At 46.9% G+C, this 18,648-nt stretch overlaps 1 protein-coding gene across 2 annotated transcripts; it reads left to right on the forward strand.

The window, feature by feature from the left end:
- Positions 1 to 5,961: 5,961 nt before the first annotated feature.
- On the forward strand, positions 5,962 to 15,094 carry VSX1 (visual system homeobox 1). 2 transcript variants are annotated; one of them, XM_066385274.1, is made up of 6 exons: positions 5,962 to 6,973; positions 9,301 to 9,379; positions 9,822 to 9,945; positions 10,907 to 11,087; positions 12,795 to 12,880; positions 13,793 to 13,889. In XM_066385274.1, exons 1-6 carry the CDS (start codon positions 6,553 to 6,555, stop codon positions 13,820 to 13,822), a joined length of 921 nt encoding a protein of 306 aa, XP_066241371.1. In that variant the 5' UTR covers positions 5,962 to 6,552; the 3' UTR covers positions 13,823 to 13,889. The 2 variants fall into 2 exon arrangements, with proteins under 2 accessions (XP_066241371.1, XP_066241370.1); XM_066385273.1 differs by lacking the exon at positions 12,795 to 12,880 and having other exon boundaries at positions 13,793 to 15,094.
- The last annotated feature ends 3,554 nt before the right edge of the window (positions 15,095 to 18,648 follow it).

Here is an 18,648-nt window from a genome sequence, read left to right on the forward strand (position 1 = left end):
ACTCAGAGGCTGATGCTGTTTTCAGTCAATTTCATAATAATAAACTGAATTGTTAACTACTGACAGCCCACTTATTCACTGAGGAGCCTGCCATGCAATATGATCACTTCTGTTACTGTCCAAGGATTTGGGAATGAGCATTGCCTGGTGGCAGTGGGGCGCTGTGGAGGGATTTGAAGTTGGGAGCAACAGGGCTGTGCTTTTCAGGGATCACTGTGGCTGGGGAATAAAGATGGAATGCTGGGGTGTAGGCAGAGGCATGAAGAAGTGCCCAGAGTTCTTAAATACAAATCACAGAAACCACATCCAGCCGTTTACACAGCAAAGAAGTCTACTGAATAACATCTTTTAAAAATTTTTTTTTTTTACTTTTTTTGAGACTAAGGCTGGACAGAAAGGGCTGGCAATCTGTGAACAAGACCAAATCGTGCCAGGGTATAGCAGGAAGGGAGCCAGGTCATGGAGAGCAGTCACTGGACACTCACGACTATTGTACAAAAATCACCATCTCTGCCTCGATCCTTGGGTGGAGGTTGTAGTAATTGAATTTCCAGGGAGTAGGAGGAGAAAGCATCTATGCTTGTTATTTGTGGGGCCACCTCTTTAGGACCCACCACAGCTTGTTTGGATACTGGGAAGCCCTAGGCTTAAAAATAAATTCTACTCCAGCAAGTGATGGCTTGGCTCAGCCAACAATGTGGGGCAGGTGTGACCAGGTGTGGGCAAGGAGGGAAAACCAGCTCTGAGAGGATTTGAAGAGTCAGTTGGGGTAGCTAGCGGCCCTGAGTCAGGCTTTAGCTACACAGTGCTTGGGCTCAAACTCTGGCTCTGCCACTCGGCAGTGAGGTGCCCTTGGACAATTAATGTGATTGATTTCCCTAAATCTGTTTCCTTACCTGAGGAGATAGGGTTGTGGTCAGGATGAAATGTGACCATTTTGATAAGGTGTCTACAATAGTAGCTGCCTATGATAAGAACCCGGGAGGCCTCAGCTATTGTTGTATTATTTTAGTAATTAGAGGTAGTGCTGGTGAGGAGAGTGAGGAGTCAAGGATAACACTCAGAATTCTGTTTGGGCCCCTGGAGGTGCAGGGGCCCAAAGAAATGTGAAAGATGCGGACTTGGGGGAAGAAGCTGCATTCTGCACAGGTGGGAAACTTGGGGACAGATGTCCAGAGGGTTATAGGAGATACGGGGCTGGGCTTCAGGAACACATCTTAGGCTAGGGACAGGTTTGGGAGTTCTTGGCAATCAGATGGTGACTGCACCATGGGATCCCATGAGAGGCCGAGAGAACAGTGCCTAAGGGGAGCCTAAGAAATACAACATGAGTGGGTTTTCCCAGAAGTAGACTCTGGGTCAAGCACTCCAGGCTAAGTAGTTTGGAGATGACTTTGAGCAACACCAGGAGGAGAGTGGGGAAGAGAGCAGGGAAGAGGTTAATATGGGCAGAGCTAGAGACGAGATCTGGATGCAAGGGGTTTATTGGCGGTAAGGGAAAGAACTCGGCCAGGATGTACGCTTAGGTCTAGATGAGCCTTAGCTTAATCCATGGGCAGAGAAGGATTTGGAGCAGAAATGGCTCTATAGAGTTGAGGGGCAGCCTTGTATCAGCCCCCTGTTAGCAGATCAAGTGTTGAGTATGTGTGTGGTTGTGTATGTGTGAGAGAGTGTGGCTTGGGTTAAGGGCTTTTGTTAGCAGAGGGCAATCGCTCAGGGACAATGGTGAGCTGTTAGTAGGCTCACCATTAATGGGGGAAGGTGTCAGAGTCCTGAAAAGGGAATCTGAGTGAGGCACCCACAGCACATAGGAAGAAAACAGTATGAGATGTGATAATTAGCAGGTAACTGGGGCATAACCCTACTGGGGACCTCTGGGAGGCCAGATTAGAAGGCACACCTGAGTTATTTACAGCCCAGACCTGAGCAGAGTATTTATACTCTAACTCTTGCCAGTCTTCGGTCCAGGCTTTCTCAGGGCATGTTAATTTTTGGCACCTCTGGCTAGTGGGCAAAGTGGACTCTAGAGACCAGAGAAAGCCCCCAGGGGAAGGCGTGAGGAGTTGGGTACTGGAGGCCGGGTGGGCACGCAGACGCAGTGGTTAGGGCAGAGATGCGAACAGGGCAGAACAGAGTCCGCTACAACAACCTTTAAGGGGGACGAGAGGAAGATTGGAAGAGGTGCGGAGCCAGAGGACCCATTTGTGCGGACACTCACACAGCGATACGTTTTATTATGCACGCGTGTGCATCCCACTCCTATTGTGTCTGTACTTTATACTGATAGCCTGCTAGGGGCGACTCCTAAAATCCCATCACGGGTTTCTGTTGAGCCAGTCATACCCGGTCTAGTCAGACGCGCCCAGGCCAGGAGAACATGGGACGCGCGGCCAGGGTGGGCTGGGGAAGTGAAGTTCATTGGTGGCTAACCTCAAGGAGGAGCTGGAAACATTCCCTGGAAAATAAGGAGCGGAAAAGCCTTTAATGATTAGTCAAATCCCTCATAATCCTGGATGATGACAGCAGATCCGGATCCTTTAACGGATTTAGGGTTCCAAAACGACTGGGGGAGGGGCGACTCGAGTGAGACAAACGGGACGGCTCGGCTCCGGCAGCAGATTTGTATGCTCCTGCCCAACAGTCCAGGGCGCTAAGGAGCCCCCAAACGCTGGCGCCGACCTATTATAAACCGGCACCTCCCGGGGCGCCCCGGAGATGGGCACACTCGGAGGCCCGCTCGCTCTCTCCTTTCTAAGTCTCCTGAACTGCTAGAAGCGTCTCCCCCCTCCTCGGAGGACTCTGAGCGAAGCACTCCTGGGCTCGAGCCGCTGTTTCCGAGTCCTCAGGGGCTGGGGCTCTGTGCGGATCCCGCAGAGTCGGGCGCTCCAGAGTACAGCCAGCCCCAGCAGCAGCGGGGCTGGGAGCCGGGCCCAGAATAGCAGGGCCGGGAGGCGGAAGGCGATTTTCACTGGGGAAGGAGCGGTGAAAGTGCAGTGGCGTAGCGAACATAACTGGCACCCCCCTCCCCTTCAACTACGCTTTTCTTGTTTGTCTTAGAGACCATTTGGCGCCCCTCTGCGAGTGGCACCGGGGGCATGATAGACCCCCTTGCCACGTTACTGTGAAAATGCTGCGATAAAGAAGGCCGGCCAGGGTTCACCTCTCTCCCTCCACCACCTTCTCCTGAGCCCTTCTGTGCAGGGGGGCGGCGTGGAGGACGTTCCTGGCGTGGAGGACGTTCCTCTTCTGAGGTGACTAACTTTTTTACAATGAAAAGGACAAAAATAAATAGAAGAAAACAGTATCATAAAAGAAATTTTATTCATTGCAAAAATAATACAGTACATACATAATATGATAAATGCATAAAAACATTTGTAGCCCTGGCCGGTTGGCTCAGCGGTAGAGCGTCGGCCTAGCGTGCGGAGGACCAGGGTTCGATTCCCGGCCAGGGCACACAGGAGAAGCGCCCATTTGCTTCTCCACCCCTCCGCCGCGCTTTCCTCTCTGTCTCTCTCTTCCCCTCCCGCAGCCAAGGCTCCATTGGAGCAAAGATGGCCCGGGCGCTGGGGATGGCTCTGTGGCCTCTGCCTCAGGCGCTAGCGTGGCTCTGGTCGCAACATGGCGACGCCCAGGATGGGCAGAGCATCGCCCCCTGGTGGGCAGAGCGTCGCCCCTGGTGGGCGTGCCGGGTGGATCCCGGTCGGGCGCATGCGGGAGTCTGTCTGTCTCTCCCTGTTTCCAGCTTCAGAAAAAATGGGGAAAAAAAAAACAAACATTTGTAATATTTTACATTATAATTATGCTTACATGCCTATTAATTCTTAATAATAATTGTAAGAAAAAAGTACTCATTTAGATACAAATACATCACATCACACGCAATGGATCGACTCTGCATGGATCGAATAGACATTGACAGATTAGTCCTCCAATATCAAAAAGGAGGACATGCAAGAGGACACTTTTCCAGGGAGGGTGTTACTTACAAAAGAATGACTATCCTCCCTGAAGGAGACGATTGGTCACCTTATCCTATTCAATAATTGCAAGGTCCCCTTAAACTCTAACCTCCGCCCCTTCTTTCATACTCTAAGATCTCTCTGCTTCGCTTTCCCGGTTTCTCTGTGTCCAGTATGAGCAGATTAATAAAAAACCTGTTTCTTTCATCTGCAAAATGGGTTTGGAAGATCCTTCCGAAACGCCTTTGGCACTGTGCAGTGGTCACTGTGTGGGGTGGCCAAAGTTGGCCGTCGCCTTGGTGTCTCTCCGTGATCTCTCACCTTTCCTGGCAGAGGCTAAGAGAGGAGAGACTCCGAGACCCCGGTCCAAAGCCAAACGACGCGGGCATCTAAAGCCGCCTCCGCCCCGGAGGAATTCAAAGGACAGTTGTTCCAAAATTAAGTTATTGTTTTGCTAATCCCGGGAACAGCTTGTGAGGGGAGATTTGGGTCTTCCTTTAATATTGGAGAGTTAATGCTCAGCCTCTTGTAATTATCTTCAACGGAAGTCCCGCGTTTAATCTGAATTAAACCCACTTGAGGTCCCGGCAGAGGACCCACTTGAAGTCGCGGCGAGAAGGAGACCCACTTTCCTGGCCTCCGGCTCCCACGTGACCACAGTGAGCCGCGGGCGTACCGGCTAGGCGGAGATTTGCTACTTCCTCGTTGGGTGATTGAGGACTGCTTGGACCTGGGGGGGGGGGGGGTGGTACTGATGAGCGTTTGCTTCCCGGGTTCTATGTTTGAAAAGGGTGGGCTCAGGGTTCCCAAGGATTCCGGTTGGGTGGGCTCGAAATCTTCGGTGTGAGAGCCAGGTATAGTTTATCCATGCGCTGTGTTTAGCGCCAAGTTTAACAAATATGGACCTCTTGCAGGAAAACCAGTTTTCTTTGAACAACCATGAACTGACAATAATTTGTTACCTTCTGGGAGGAGGGACCTGTCCCAGTAGACAGGTTGTCTCCTTACTACCCGTATTTAGGTTTGTAAGATAAAATATTAGCACATACACTTTAAAAAGTATTCCTTTTTTTTAATCTGTGTTGTAGTAATATAATGTTATAGTAATTAACTATATAGAAATATAAAAATATGGAAGATATATAAAAGTAATTAAGATACATTAAAATCAATTAAGGAAATAAAATAAAGTTATGCCATCTGGATAGGAATTAATATAGTGTGTACAAATATGATAAACAGACTGACTTTCCAGCAGGGCCCAGTTAGTGTGTGTGTGGTTATACATAGATAAGAAGTGGCTTGATGTCATAACTCTGTAAGTTAACTTATGTTAACTTCTTGTTTATACAAGAAGCTTCCCTAGGAACATCTTAAAAGTGGCTTGATGTAACATTTCAGTAGATTAACATAAAAAGGGCTCCCTGAGAGGAACTCCCAAAAAGGAGGGTTGAGGTGATAATCCTGTAGATTGACACCTGTTACAAGGCGTTGGCCGGAAAAGGTACTAAAGCTAAGAGGACCCCTACTGCAGTAGTTGCCCAGACTCCAACGTGAACTTCGACTGTCTCCACGCGGCTCTGAGCTGACCAAAGACAGCCGAGAGGAGCACGCCGACAAGGCCCCCTTAAGCTGTACCCAGGCACGCCAAAATGATTTGTGAGTAATAAATTGCCTGTGTGATTCTTGCAACTAACTGTGTGTTGGTCTCCGGCCTTTCCTCCCGTGGCAGTTAGTGTCAGCTCTAATAAGTAGAATCCTCATAGCTGCCTCAAGAGTAGTCTCAAAGAGGCTGCCAGCCCTACTGATAAGCCTGAGTGTCCCACTGCACAGGGAAGTTGAATCAGGGACGTCTGATCCAGGTAGAGCTTGGGCTCTACTGGGACACTCTGAAATTATTGGACCTTCGGTAATTTCGTTTACTAAGCCTGGCACCTGTAGCCAGGTCCCTCTCCTCCTGTCTGTCTCTATTTCTCTCCCTTCTTTCAGTTCCTGTGAGTAGAGCCCTGGAGGGTAGACCTGCCTGGAGGTAGAGTGGACACGGATTCCACCTTTCACCTGGTGATTTTTGGGACGGCCTTCTCGGTCCTGGCGGTGGAGTTGGATGCTGGCAGAGGTCATATGGGTGGCAGTGGTGTGAGTGTGACGGTGAGTGGAGCCCTAGGTCTTAATGTGCAGCTAGAGGGTGGAAACGAGGCTTCCGGGCAGGTGCGGGCAGGTGCGAGGGGAACCTCCACCCAGAGAATCTGGAGGGAAAAGGGAACAACACCACGCGTGGTCTGAAACCTGCAACTTGTAGAGGGACAGGCAGATAGCGGGGTCGTGGTGGACAAGGGGACAGAAGGAGAGGAGATGGGGGAGGGGGTGGTTGAGGGGATTGCAGCTGTGAGGGCGGCTACCGAAGGGAGGGGAACTGGTGGCGTCCCCATCTCACGGGTCTGGAGCGATGACGCGTCCGCGCCTGGCTGATTGGAGCCCTCCTGGCCTTCCGCGCCCGACGGGCAGACCTGTTGTATAAAGCGTCCTCTTAGCTGAGCCCCTTCTTGCAATGGTGACCTACAGAGAGTCAAGCCTCGCCGACTGAGAAGTCATGACGGGCCGAGACACGCTTTCGGAAGGGCAAGCTAGGAGCAAGGGGGTGGTGCTGGGCAGCTCCCCCACCGGCCCGCGCCCCCTGGGTTTCGCCATCACCGATCTGCTGGGTCTGGAGGCCGAGCTGCCGTCTCCTGCCGGACCCGGGCCGGGATCGGGCTGCGAGGGCCTCGCGGCAGCGCGCTGTTCTGGCACGGAGCACGGCGGCCCCTGCCTAGCGCGCGGGGCCCTGCCCCTGGATCTCGGCCTCCTCTGCGGCTTCGGCGCACAGCCTACGGCGGCCGCTCCGGCGCCGTGCCTGCTCCTAGCTGACATGCTCCTGCCTCCCCCGAGGCCGGAGCCCATCGCCCCGCCAGCCCCCCGCCGCCTGCCGTCCCTGCTTGGCCGCCAGAAGCGCAGCGAGAGCGTCCCCACGTCCGGTAATGAGGGCAGCCCACCCCGCTCCTGTCCCGGTTCCCGCCGGCTAAGGCGCGCAGGAGTGACGGCGTCGCCCCACTGCGCCCCACTGCCCGCCCCCCAGATCTAAGGGGAATTATGACCCCAGATCCTGGCCGGTCCCGAGGAGGCGCATCCTCGCGCCCTCGCCTATTGCCTGTCCCTAAATCCCTGCCTCTCCTCGGGAGTCTGAGCGCGGCAGATGGTGAAGAGCGCTGCCAGCCAGTTTTGAACTTACCATGGGGGTCTTGAGGAGCAGCAGCGGTCGGCCAAGGGCCTTTCCCCGGCGCCCCGCGGGAATCTCGTCCTCTGGGAACCGCGTAGATCGGGAAGGCCTGAATAACCCGGTAACGCTTGGGCGCTCAAAAGTTTGCAGAATTGATTGAATGATTGATGGGTCCGGGAAGAGAGCGGGTTCTGGAGCCCTGGGTCTGTCCGCCTCCCCGGTGCTGGAAGGGAGTGTGAGGGCTGCGGTAGTCTTTTCCTCTTTTTAACCGCCGTCCTTTCGCCTCCCTGTTTGTGAGAACGGAAGCGGCCTCGCCAATCTCATTGTAGTTAGGCTGAGCGTTTTGTTGCGAGTCCACATATTTCCTCAAAGACGTCGAGGTGGATTTTAGGGAAAACGGAAGAAGCAATAAAATTATATAAAGGCCGAGAAACTGAGACAATTAGGGTGTTGGGGGGGGGGGAGACGGAGAACTACATAAGAAAACAGGACTAAAAGAAACTATGTTGTAGAATCTAGAGCCGAGCATTCAGGCAGCCAAAGCAAAAAGAGCACATTGGGTTTCCATCGGCAATCAAAGGAAGGCAGTAGGCAAGTGAGCTTCGCCGAACTCCAAAAGGACTTTATTTCATGAGTCAATGAACGCTGTTAGTCTTTTTCACTAAAAAGGCAGAAGCCACATACATAGGACGGGATCTTTCCTCTGTGAATGCTAATAAAACTAAAAGCAAAAACTAAATCTTTGTGAGGGAATTTCTTGAAGACCAAGAGCAATGCTACCCAATAGAATAAGTGACTGCGAGTGTAATGAAAATTTCTTAAAGCTACAGTACAAAGAAAAAAGAAATGAAATTAATTTAAGTACTATGTTATATTTAATCCAATGCATACAAAATACATTTACATGTAATGAATATAAAAATAATTAATATTTTACTTTTGCAATAATACTAAGTCTTCTAAATCAACGAATTGTATTACATTTACAACAGGTCTCAATTTGGACAAGCCACAATTCACATGTTCAATAACGTCATGTATCTAATGTACCAGATTGCACAGTCTGAGTATTAAAATATAATCCAAGCATACAGTTTTCTGGTGAGCTGAGTGATGTGGAATAAAACTAATATTTTGTTATTTTTTCTATTAATTAATTTTTCAATACCTTGAAGCAAAAAATGTCTTTTAACAATGAATTTGACAGTAGTTTGCTCTTCTAACTTTCTTTTTTATCCAGATCTTTTTGTTATAAAGGATATAAAAAAATAAAGCATAGTGGGGTTCTTACTATTTTTTCAAGTGCACTTAAGAATCATCTGGGCGCATTGGTCAAGAAGGAGTTTCTGGGCCTCACCTCCAGAGATTCAGAACTGGTGCAGCAGGACAAGGAGTGCAGTTTTTTTGGGTTTTTTTTTTTTTTAATTATTGATTTTAGAAAGAGAAGAAGTGGGAGAGAGAGACAGACAGGAAGAGAAAGAGATTGATCTGTTGTTCCACTTATTTATACTTTCATTAGTTGACTCTTGTATGTGCCCTGACTAGGGATTGAACCCACACCTTGGGTATCAGGATGACACTCTAACCAACTGAGCTATCTGCCCAGGGCAAGGAGGGCAGTTTTGACAAGAATTCTGATGTCACAAACCTCAGCCCTCCTTTGAGAAACGTTGATAAGAAAGTTGAAAGACAAAGGAAGTAGATGAATTTGGAAACTGAGTGGGGACAGAAAATTCAATTAGTGACCAAGTAGCTTTGTTTCAACTTCACCATTTATTACCTGTGTAAGATTGGGCAAATTATTTAATCTTTCTGTGTCTCAGTTTTCTCATCTGTAAGAACAGGATACTAATAGCTACCTTGGAGTTCTTTTGTTTTATGAGGAATAATTGCAATGATGCATGAACAATGCTGAGCACAGTGCCTAGGGTTATAGTGAGTGCTAAAAATGCTAGCTTGTATTGCTAAATACTATTCACATTCTTCAACAGGTTCATGGCTTTAATCTTCATATTAAAAAATCCAGAAAATAAAGAGAAAAATATGCTGACCTTTAAAGTCCTCTCTTTCTCCTTGTGCTAACAGATGAGGACGGCCCATCTGGAAACAGGACTGACCTGAAGTTGTCCCCCATCCCTGGCAAGAGGAAGAAGAGGCGGCACAGGTACAGGGCCAGGCTGCATTCCCTAACCCTTTCTTCAGGGCACACAGCATCTGAGAGTATGTGGTTCTGCATTAGGACAGACCCCGTGGCCTCAAGGTTGGCAGTGGGAAGGGTACAAGAACATAATTCTGCAAAGTGTAGGAAGCTGCAGGACAGTCTTTGAAGCATTTAAAAGACCACAATTTTGTGGGCCTTTAAAATGGGTCTTCTTAGAATAAGTTGATGGAATACATTGAGGAAGAAAAAAATGCTGAAGTGCTCTGTCTTATTTGAACCAAACTTCTGCTTTCCAGAGGTTAATCATTCAGAGGCGGGGTGTTCAGTTATTATGAGGTGGCCTTTTGGGGTGTAGACAGTGGAGGTACACATGGGGTCCCTAAGCAGGGAAACTTGGCATCCTCCTTTCCACACGTGCCCACGTGTCTTTCGGACCTCCCTGCAGGACTGTTTTCACTGCCCAGCAGCTGGAAGAGTTGGAGAAGGCATTCAGCGAGGCACACTACCCTGATGTGTATGCCCGGGAAATGCTGGCCACGAAAACTGAGCTCCCTGAAGACCGAATACAGGTGTCTGGGCTTCCCTTCTCCTTCCCAAACACCATAGAGAACAAGTTAATATCACACAGAGTGTGACCCACAGCCACCTCTGAACAGCCAAACACAATCCCTTGCACAGGCAAACTGAGGGTCACTAGCTGCAGGTACCATGGTGCTAGACTTCCTTTATGCTTATTGCAAGAGGATATCCCCTGACACCTTCATGTCTTCTTTCATTAAATCATTCTTTAAAATCACAATATCATGTACTGCAACTAGAAATTATATAAAGTTATATCAATGAAAGGAAGTGACCACCATTAATTAACCTTCAAAGAAACCAATGTAAGTAGCCTGATGTGGCCTTTCTGCACACTGTCTCCATGTCTCACTCTCACACACACATACATACGTGTGTGTGTGTATATGTATGTATATGCACATATTTTTACATATATATATATATATATACTCACATACATATAGAATTTTGTTTTGTTTTTACAAAAAGGTATGCTATACAACCTTTTTGTTTGACAACACATCTTGGACATTTGTCCAAGTCAAAAGATATGTCACAAACACTTTTTTTTTAAAACAACTAAACCATATTCCATACTATTCCATTAGCTAATAGTTTTCCATGAGAAATATCACCAGTAACCCAACAACCTGAGGATTAGAAGGGGCCAGTGAGTGAATGAACTCTTTCCAAACCATGAAAAAAAATCACGAAACATTTTAATTGACTTCTTCACACAGTGTGGGGAAGAATACTTTAATGTTATTTTTGTCAACTCTATGGAAAACTTTAGTGGAATTGGTTACACATTATCCCACAATGGTGAGTCCCTGTGTTTTTGAGTGATGGTGGGCACAGTTCCTGAAAGGTCTGGGTCCTATGAACCCCTGAGTTTGTCCATTTTAGAACTCCCTGCTCAAAGCACGTCCAAGGGCGCTAGACCCATTGTCTCTGTCCGCCCTATTCCAGGTCTGGTTTCAAAACCGGAGGGCCAAATGGCGGAAGCGGGAGAAGCGCTGGGGCGGCAGCAGCGTGATGGCCGAGTATGGGCTCTACGGGGCCATGGTGCGACACTGCGTCCCTCTGCCCAACTCTATCCTCAACTCTGCGGGCAGCAGTCTGGCCAGTTTCTGTGTTCCCTGGCTCCTTGGTAAGGAAGATGGCCCTGCAGGGTGCTTGAGGGCCAGATATGTGGGGGTTGGTGGTCCCATGTGGAGCAGCCATTTGCAAATCAAAACAATGTGAATTTACTCTGATTTCAGCCCAGAAGACCACATCAGATTTTTACTTAATCACAAGCTTTGGTCAATTGCTTTATTTTTCATTGAAACTGTGTAGACTGTGTGGCAGGTTCACATCAGGCCTTGGCCTTTTTTTTTTTTTTTTTTTTTGTATTTTTCTGAAGCTGGAAACGGGGAGACAGACAGACTCCCGCATGCGCCCAACCGGGATCCACCCGGCACGCCCACCAGGGGGCGATGCTCTGCCCCTCCGGGCCTCGCTCTGCCGCGACCAGAGCCTCTCTAGCGCCTGGGGCAGAGGCCAAGGAGCCATCCCCAGCGCCCGGGCCATCTTTGCTCCAATGGAGCCTTGGCTGCGGGAGGGGAAGAGAGAGACAGAGAGGAAGGAGGGGGTGGGGGTGGAGAAGCAAATGGGCGCTTCTCCTATGTGCCCTGGCCGGGAATCGAGCCTGGGTCCCCCGCACGCCAGGCCGACGCTCTACCGCTGAGCCAACCAGCCAGGGGCCAGGCCTTGGTCTTAAGAGTAGGGTGATATACTTCTATTATGTGAAATATGTTTCCCCACTGTTGAGTGTTTTTAGAATTTTTGGAAACTAAAATTTATAGCTCATGGTAATAGGAAACAGAATATCGCAAAGTGAGCAGTGAAACTGGAGGCATGAACACCCTACATACCCAAGACAGGGGGTCTGGTTTCTGGTACTGGTTCTGCCGTTAACAGCCTGCCACACAGCTTTTATTTTCCTTACATTTTTGATGCTACAACAGGCTACACTGGTGAGGTGCAAGCTTTGTGAAAGGCAGAAACCTTGGGACAAACTGAAAACACAAGGCCAGTGTGTTTGAAATGGAAGTTTATTTTAAAAGTGCCTGGGTGCAAGAAGACTGAGACCAGCAAAGGGTGTCAGTGCTGAGCTGTGGGAGGGAGCATTGGATATAGGGGTTACTGCAGGCACTTGCCAGCAAAGGGTTGCCTGTACCTGGACATGCTCAGATTAGCATATCGGGGTTTATGGCCGTGGTCATTGACTTGATGATGAACAGGAAGAGGGGAATTCTGCTGCAGAAACAAGTTATTTTTCTTTCTGGTGTCCTTGGTAAATTTTGAAGACAGCCAAGGGAAATCTCTCGGGAATCTCAGAAATCTCTCAGGAATAGCTGAGACTTGGCATCTCTGAGCCTGTGCTAGGCTTTCACAAACAACTATTGGGATTTAAACTCCCCTGAAGGTCAGGTCCCTCCCCAATGCAAGCTCTACCTGACATTCCTGCCAAGGTAAACTTTTTGTTACATTTCAAAGTGAAGGCCAGGAAGCCATTAGAAAAGAGAATAGCAAACAAATTAACTACATCCTCACAGTGGGGGTGAGAATGTTCTGTTGAGCCCAGGTAAGAAGTTGGGTGAGGGGAATTTGAGTTTTAAAGGGGCGGATGTAAAGGAGCCAATTTAAGCCTAACATTTTGCGGCTGGTTGTTCTGAGGGAACTCGACCCTTTTTGGTCTATTTGCTATTAGCAGAGACCAAGGGGCAAGAATCACAGTTTGAAAGAATGAGTCATAACAGCACCCTGGGCAGGGTGGAAGATGGGAGTTAGAGTTCTGGGGTTGGCATTTTAGGTTGGAGAGGAAAAAGATTTTTGTTCAACAAACATTTTCTGAGACTCTACCAACCAGGCACTCTGCTGAGACTGGAGATACTAATGGTAAATACAGTCTTGACTTTGCCCTAAAGGATTGAAGACACTGAGAGAAAGAAAATTCGGGGGGAGGGGAAATAAAGCTCACCACTCAGAACTTAAGACCAGGGGTGTGGGAGGGGGGAGGGGGAGGTGCTGACTGGCACCTGCAGGTCCATGGCCATATCAGAAACTGGGCTCAGTGCTGCCAGACATTCTGATTTTTTTTTTTTTTTTCATTTTTCTGAAGCTGGAAACGGGGAGAGACAGTCAGACAGACTCCCGCATGCGCCCGACCGGGATCCACCCGGCACGCCCACCATGGGGCGATGCTCTGCCCACCAGGGGGCGATGCTCTGCCCATCCTGGGCATTGCCATATTGCGACCAGAGCCACTCTCGCGCCTGGGGCAGAGGCCACAGAGCCATCCCCAGCGCCCGGGCCATCTTTGCTCCAATGGAGCCTTGGCTGCGGGAGGGGAAGAGAGAGACAGAGAGGAAAGTGCGGCGGAGGGGTGGAGAAGCAAATGGGCGCTTCTCCTGTGTGCCCTGGCCGGGAATCGAACCCGGGTCCTCCGCACGCTAGGCCGACGCTCTACCACTGAGCCAACCGGCCAGGGCCGACATTCTGATTTTTGAGAGAAGCTGGAGATCTGGCTTTTGGTGTACAATCTCTTGATTTTAAAATGTTGGCAACAGTTTTTAAAATAAAATTTAAAAATTACTATGTTACGTAAACAAGGCAATTTTGCTGGCTGCACCTGGCTGGCACACTCCCATTTTCAGCCCCACCAGTGGGTGTTACCTATAGGACTCTCCTGAGGTTCTGGAGGGAGGCACTGACAAAGCATTTCTAACGGGACTTAGAGAAAAATAACAAAGGAAAAATTTACTTACTAAATTTAGAGATATCTATTTTTACTTTTTCTTTTTTTGCAAGGGATGCATAAAAAATCCACAGGGATGTTAAGAAAACCTGGAAGTGAAGAAAAGCTGGCTGGACTCTGGGGCTCTGATCACCTCAAGGAAGGCTCTAGTTCAAGTCCAGCAAGTTTCCAGAGAGTCTCCAATGAAGGCAGTCCTGAGAATGACTTGCAAGATGTTGCCATTGATCTCTCCAGCTCCACGTGGCAGGAGACCAAGAAAGTGCACCAGCGCTCCGGCCTGGGCAGGTGAGAGCCTTCGGAGGCCCAGAGATCCCACCTTCAAAGGTTGAAAATACACTAATTCTTCATTTGGTTTTTTTAAGAAACAAATGTTGTCCAAGATAAATCATCTCAGTTGGATTTTCTTCCTAGTCTTGGGATAAAGTTCAGTGCTACTTGCTTTAAGAAGACAAGTGGGTGACTTAGAGAAAACTCCATTTTCTTCCAGAATGGAAACCACTCCTTAAAGGCACTTGAACCAGTTTGGTGTAAAAATTTTATTGTCTTCTGTAGAACTGGAGGAAGATTAAAAAAAAAAAATTCAGTGAGAGAAGGGTAGGCAGAGACAGACTCCTGCATGCACCCTGACCAGGATCCACCTGCTAAGCCCACTAGGGGGCAATGGTCTGCCCATCTGGGGTGTTGCTCCATTGCTTAGCAACAGAGCTCTTCTTAGTACCTGAGGCAGAGGCCATGGAGCCATCCTTAGTGCCTGGGGCCAACTTGCTACAATTGAGCCATGGCTGCAGGAGGGGGAGAAAGAGAGAGAGAGAGAGAGAGAGAGAGAAGCGATAGGAGCGATAGGGAGAGGGGTGGAGAATCAGATGGGCACTTCTCCTGTATGCCTTAACCAGGAATCGAACCCAGGACATCCATACAGCTGCTTGACATGTTTCTACTGAGCCAACTGGCCAGGGCAGAAGGAAGATTTTAGTTAAAACAACATTTTCACTGCTGGACATTATTTGAGATTTGTTCAATATACTGTGTCAATTAATATGTTAGAGAATCAGATGTCTTTATAAGTAGTGAAGACCCCATACAGACATACAAGTGAATGATCTTTATTTGAATTTGACCTCAGACATTTCAGTTTTCTCCTGGGCAATAATTTTGTATTCTCCTGAGTTTCATTTGATATGTTACATGTATTGGAGCTCATAAAAAAACAAAGAAAGCCATTCTTTCCTCTTTCTTTCTGATATAACATAGGACCATATTAAACAACTTGATTATTCTGTAAACATTGTTTTAAGTTTAGACCAAGTTTCTTGATCTTCTAGAATTTATGTATGAATGTGATCTGTATTTCCTGTAGTTCTTTTGCCTCTTATTTACTATGTAAAAATAAACAGTGTGTGTGTGTGTCTCTCAGGGTGCCGCTTCTGTTACACACTTGCACGCCTTCATATTGTTGCTGGTCCCCAGGCAAGCCCTTTCTCCCACTGTCCCCTCCAATCTGGGACTATCTAAAAGCATTTCATTCTTCAAGCTGCAGAACTTGTCATATATTGCTTTATAAACATCTATGAGGCAGTAGGCATATCTAATTCACCTTGTAGAGTTTGGAGTCCAGAGAGAGCTGAGGGGGAAATGCAGAGCTTCATGAAGAAGGCAGAGTGGGTAGGGAAAGTAGGAGCACTACTTGCAAGAGCTTCTTCTGGGAATCGGTCAGAAAGGGCCGGTTCTCCTACCTCTCGTGATGAGAAAACAGGACTCCCATCCTTTGGCCTGTTTCTGTACTATTGTAAAAATTAAATGTCACCTATCCTCACTGTAAAAACAGAAAAAGAGGCCACACAGTATTTGTCTTTCTTTGTCTGACTTATTTCATTAGCACAATGCCCTCAAAGTCCATCCATGTTGTTGCAAATGGCAAGATTTCCTTTTTTCTCTCATCGCTGAATAATATTCAGTTGTGTGTGTGTGTGTGTGTGTGTGTGTGTGTGTGGTGTTTTCTTTGTCCACTCACCTGTCAGTAGACACTTAAGTTGTTTCCATACTTAGTATTGTGAGTAATGCTACAGTGAACATAGGAGTCCAGATAACTCTTAAAGATAGTGATTTCATCTCCTTTGGATATACACCCATAAGTGGGATTACTGAATCACATGGTAGTTCCACTTATTACTTTTTTTGAAGAACTTCCATATTGTATTCCACAGTGGCTATACCTGCCCCTTTATCTCTTAATAGTGTGTGTACTTCCAATGTACCAAGGACATTCTCTTATATAATCTGAATAGTTTTCAACTTCAGAAAATCTGAATGCAATGCTTTAATTTAAATCTAAATACAATATTCTAAACCTGAATAGAATATAGTATTCTAAAACTGAATAGAACACTTTTATTTAACATAATATAATGTTAGACACAATGTCTAATAATGAATAAATACAGTATTCTAATTTGAATAAAAAGCTTTTATTATAATACAGCATTGATTACAGTATTATAAATCTGAAAACAATATAGTATTCTAAATCTGGTCAAGTTTTGCCAATTGATTGAATAATGTCTTTTATAGAACTTTTTTTCCATATACATTCTAGTTTAGAATTATGTATTTCATTTAGTTGTCATGCCCCTCTGATCTGGAATATCTCAGCTTTTCTTTGTCTTTCATGACATTAATATTTTTGAAGAGCACAGATCAATTATTTTACAGAATGTCCCCTCAATTTGGGCCTAATGTTCCTTTATGATTAGGTTTGAGGTTATACATTTTTGGTGGGAATACTCCTCAAATTATCAGCTAAAAGAAGTAAAAGGTTGACTCAGAATAGAAAGGCAGGGGGTGGGAGATAGGAGGGTAGTTTCTCCTATTATTGTTATTGAACTCAGGCAGTTTGCAGCCTGGGGTGTTCTATTCAAGAATAAGCTGTGGTTGTTGTAAGGTCATTTTATTTACTTGACATAAAGGAAACAGGATTCACATGAAGCCCTGTTTCCCTGAGGGAATGTAGAGCAATTTCTTATATATACTATTTGGTCAGTTACACATTCATTTTTTTGCAGTTGGCTAGCTCAACACATGAAGTTCTTGTCAAGCTCATCCTGTTTACAGATCCTCTGCAAAGTATTGTGCTACATTTGAGCATTTAGCAAGAAAAGCAATTAGAACTGCCCAGACCTTGAGACCCTTGTCCTATCTATTAGCCTTACCCCAGATTTTTCAGTACTCATCCTTGAGGGAGAGGAGACAAGGCCATACCTCTATAACTTCTTCTTGCTGAACATGGATGGAGTAGTGCTTGAGTTAGAGGAGTGAAATTCTCTGGCTGCCTGACTTAGGAAAGTCTTGGGGTCCTCTAAGTTCTGGGATTCCTGAGAATGGGAGTGCATAATAGCCATCACTTGTCTTTTGAAGAGCAGCTGGAGGTCACACAAATCTGGCTTTTTGTTCTCACTGGGTGGAATAGCCGGCTTAACTCAGAGTGATGTATCCAGGAAGCGCTATATCTTGTAGTTTGAGAAGGAACTGTTATACCAAATGAAGACTTGTCCATATTGCATTTGGTTAATCTTGCAGGGATTCTAATTTCCAGGTTTTTAAATATACCCAGTTCCCTGGATCGTATGGGTATAGCTTAGTATTAATTGGTGTGGGTAAAATCAGATTAGCATATTTATTTCTGTTTAGGAACCTTCCCTAATTGTATAGTATGTTTAACAGCCTGTTCTATAAATGGGTCTGTGTCAGGCCAGTGGCCGTCACCCTGGCCATGCAGATTCACATTGAATTCGGGCAGATGGTAAAGGAACAGTGGAGCCAGAGGGTGGCGGGCCATTCCAATTTATTGGAGGCTCACCAAGACAGGCAAGCCAAAAGAAGACACAGGGAAAAGGAAAAACCTGTTTTTTGCAGTGGAGGGCAAGGGGAAAAAAAAATAACTGCACCTCTCAGTGGCAGGGCATGATCTCCTGAAATACAGAAAAGAAAGTTTCTTAGCATAGATAATTTTTGGCAGAACTTACTTTCTCTAAAACAAAGAGACTTTGAGCAGAACATACTTTTTTCTAAAAAGACTCCCTATTCTTGGCCTTGAGGCTGATCTCCCAGACTGTGGCCTTGGGCTAGCTTTGTAAGGTTGCAGGTGTTCTCAGAATGTTTCTCCCTGAATTAACCCTATAGATAAACATTGTAAGAAAGCTTGTTTCACTGCTATGCTTTCTCTCCTCCCCATTCCTCAATCAGTATGTAATTCCACCTATAAAACCTAACTCTAAAATGCAGTCAGGACCGCATTGATTTGAACGACTTAGGTCTCCATGTGGTCCATGCAGCCAGTTAATTAAAAGACTCCATAATTTCTTAATTTGGCTAATAACTTGATTGTGTGGCAAGATGTCTTATCTCGCTGTTCTGATACAATATATGGAGGCCCCAGCGAGATAAGAGTCCTTTGGACTTATTTGTCTTTTTGTCTTTGCAACACATATGGGCCGGCTGACCTCCTCGGCCTGACTGCCAGGAGCAGAAACCCAGCAGGGGAGGTGCCACCTGAGACGTTCCATGGCCCTGCTGGTCTTTTCTCTGACTGACAGTCAGCCACAGACAATCAGCATGCCCATCCACCCATTTGGAGTCATCAAGAAAGCCTCCAGAGGTAAGCAGAACAGATTTGCAATCTGCTCAATCTGTGGTTTGTTTGTGGCTAGCTGTCTGTACTATTGTGATCAAGGATCGGACATGACTGAACTCACACAGTAGGCTCTCCAGTGCCAAGACGTTGGCAGAGAGTTCTCTGGAAGAGGGATTTGTGTGCTCTTGGGAGGACAGTTGCTGGGACTGAGTCCCACCTCAAGTTTCCCAGGACACGTTTGAATTTGCTTCCATATGTCTACCCTCTGTCTGTTTTGCCGCA

The sequence above is a fragment of the Saccopteryx leptura genome, chromosome 5, assembly GCF_036850995.1.
Source record: "Saccopteryx leptura isolate mSacLep1 chromosome 5, mSacLep1_pri_phased_curated, whole genome shotgun sequence".
NCBI lineage: Eukaryota > Metazoa > Chordata > Mammalia > Chiroptera > Emballonuridae > Saccopteryx > Saccopteryx leptura.

Coding starts and splice junctions, on each gene's coding strand:
- VSX1 (XM_066385273.1), top strand. CDS start 6,553: ATGACGGGCCGAGACACGCTTTCGGAAGGGCAAGCTAGGAGCAAGGGG. Junction 6,974..9,300: donor CGAGAGCGTCCCCACGTCCG/GTAATGAGGGCA, acceptor TTGTGCTAACAG/ATGAGGACGGCCCATCTGGA. Junction 9,946..10,906: donor TCCCTGAAGACCGAATACAG/GTGTCTGGGCTT, acceptor GCCCTATTCCAG/GTCTGGTTTCAAAACCGGAG.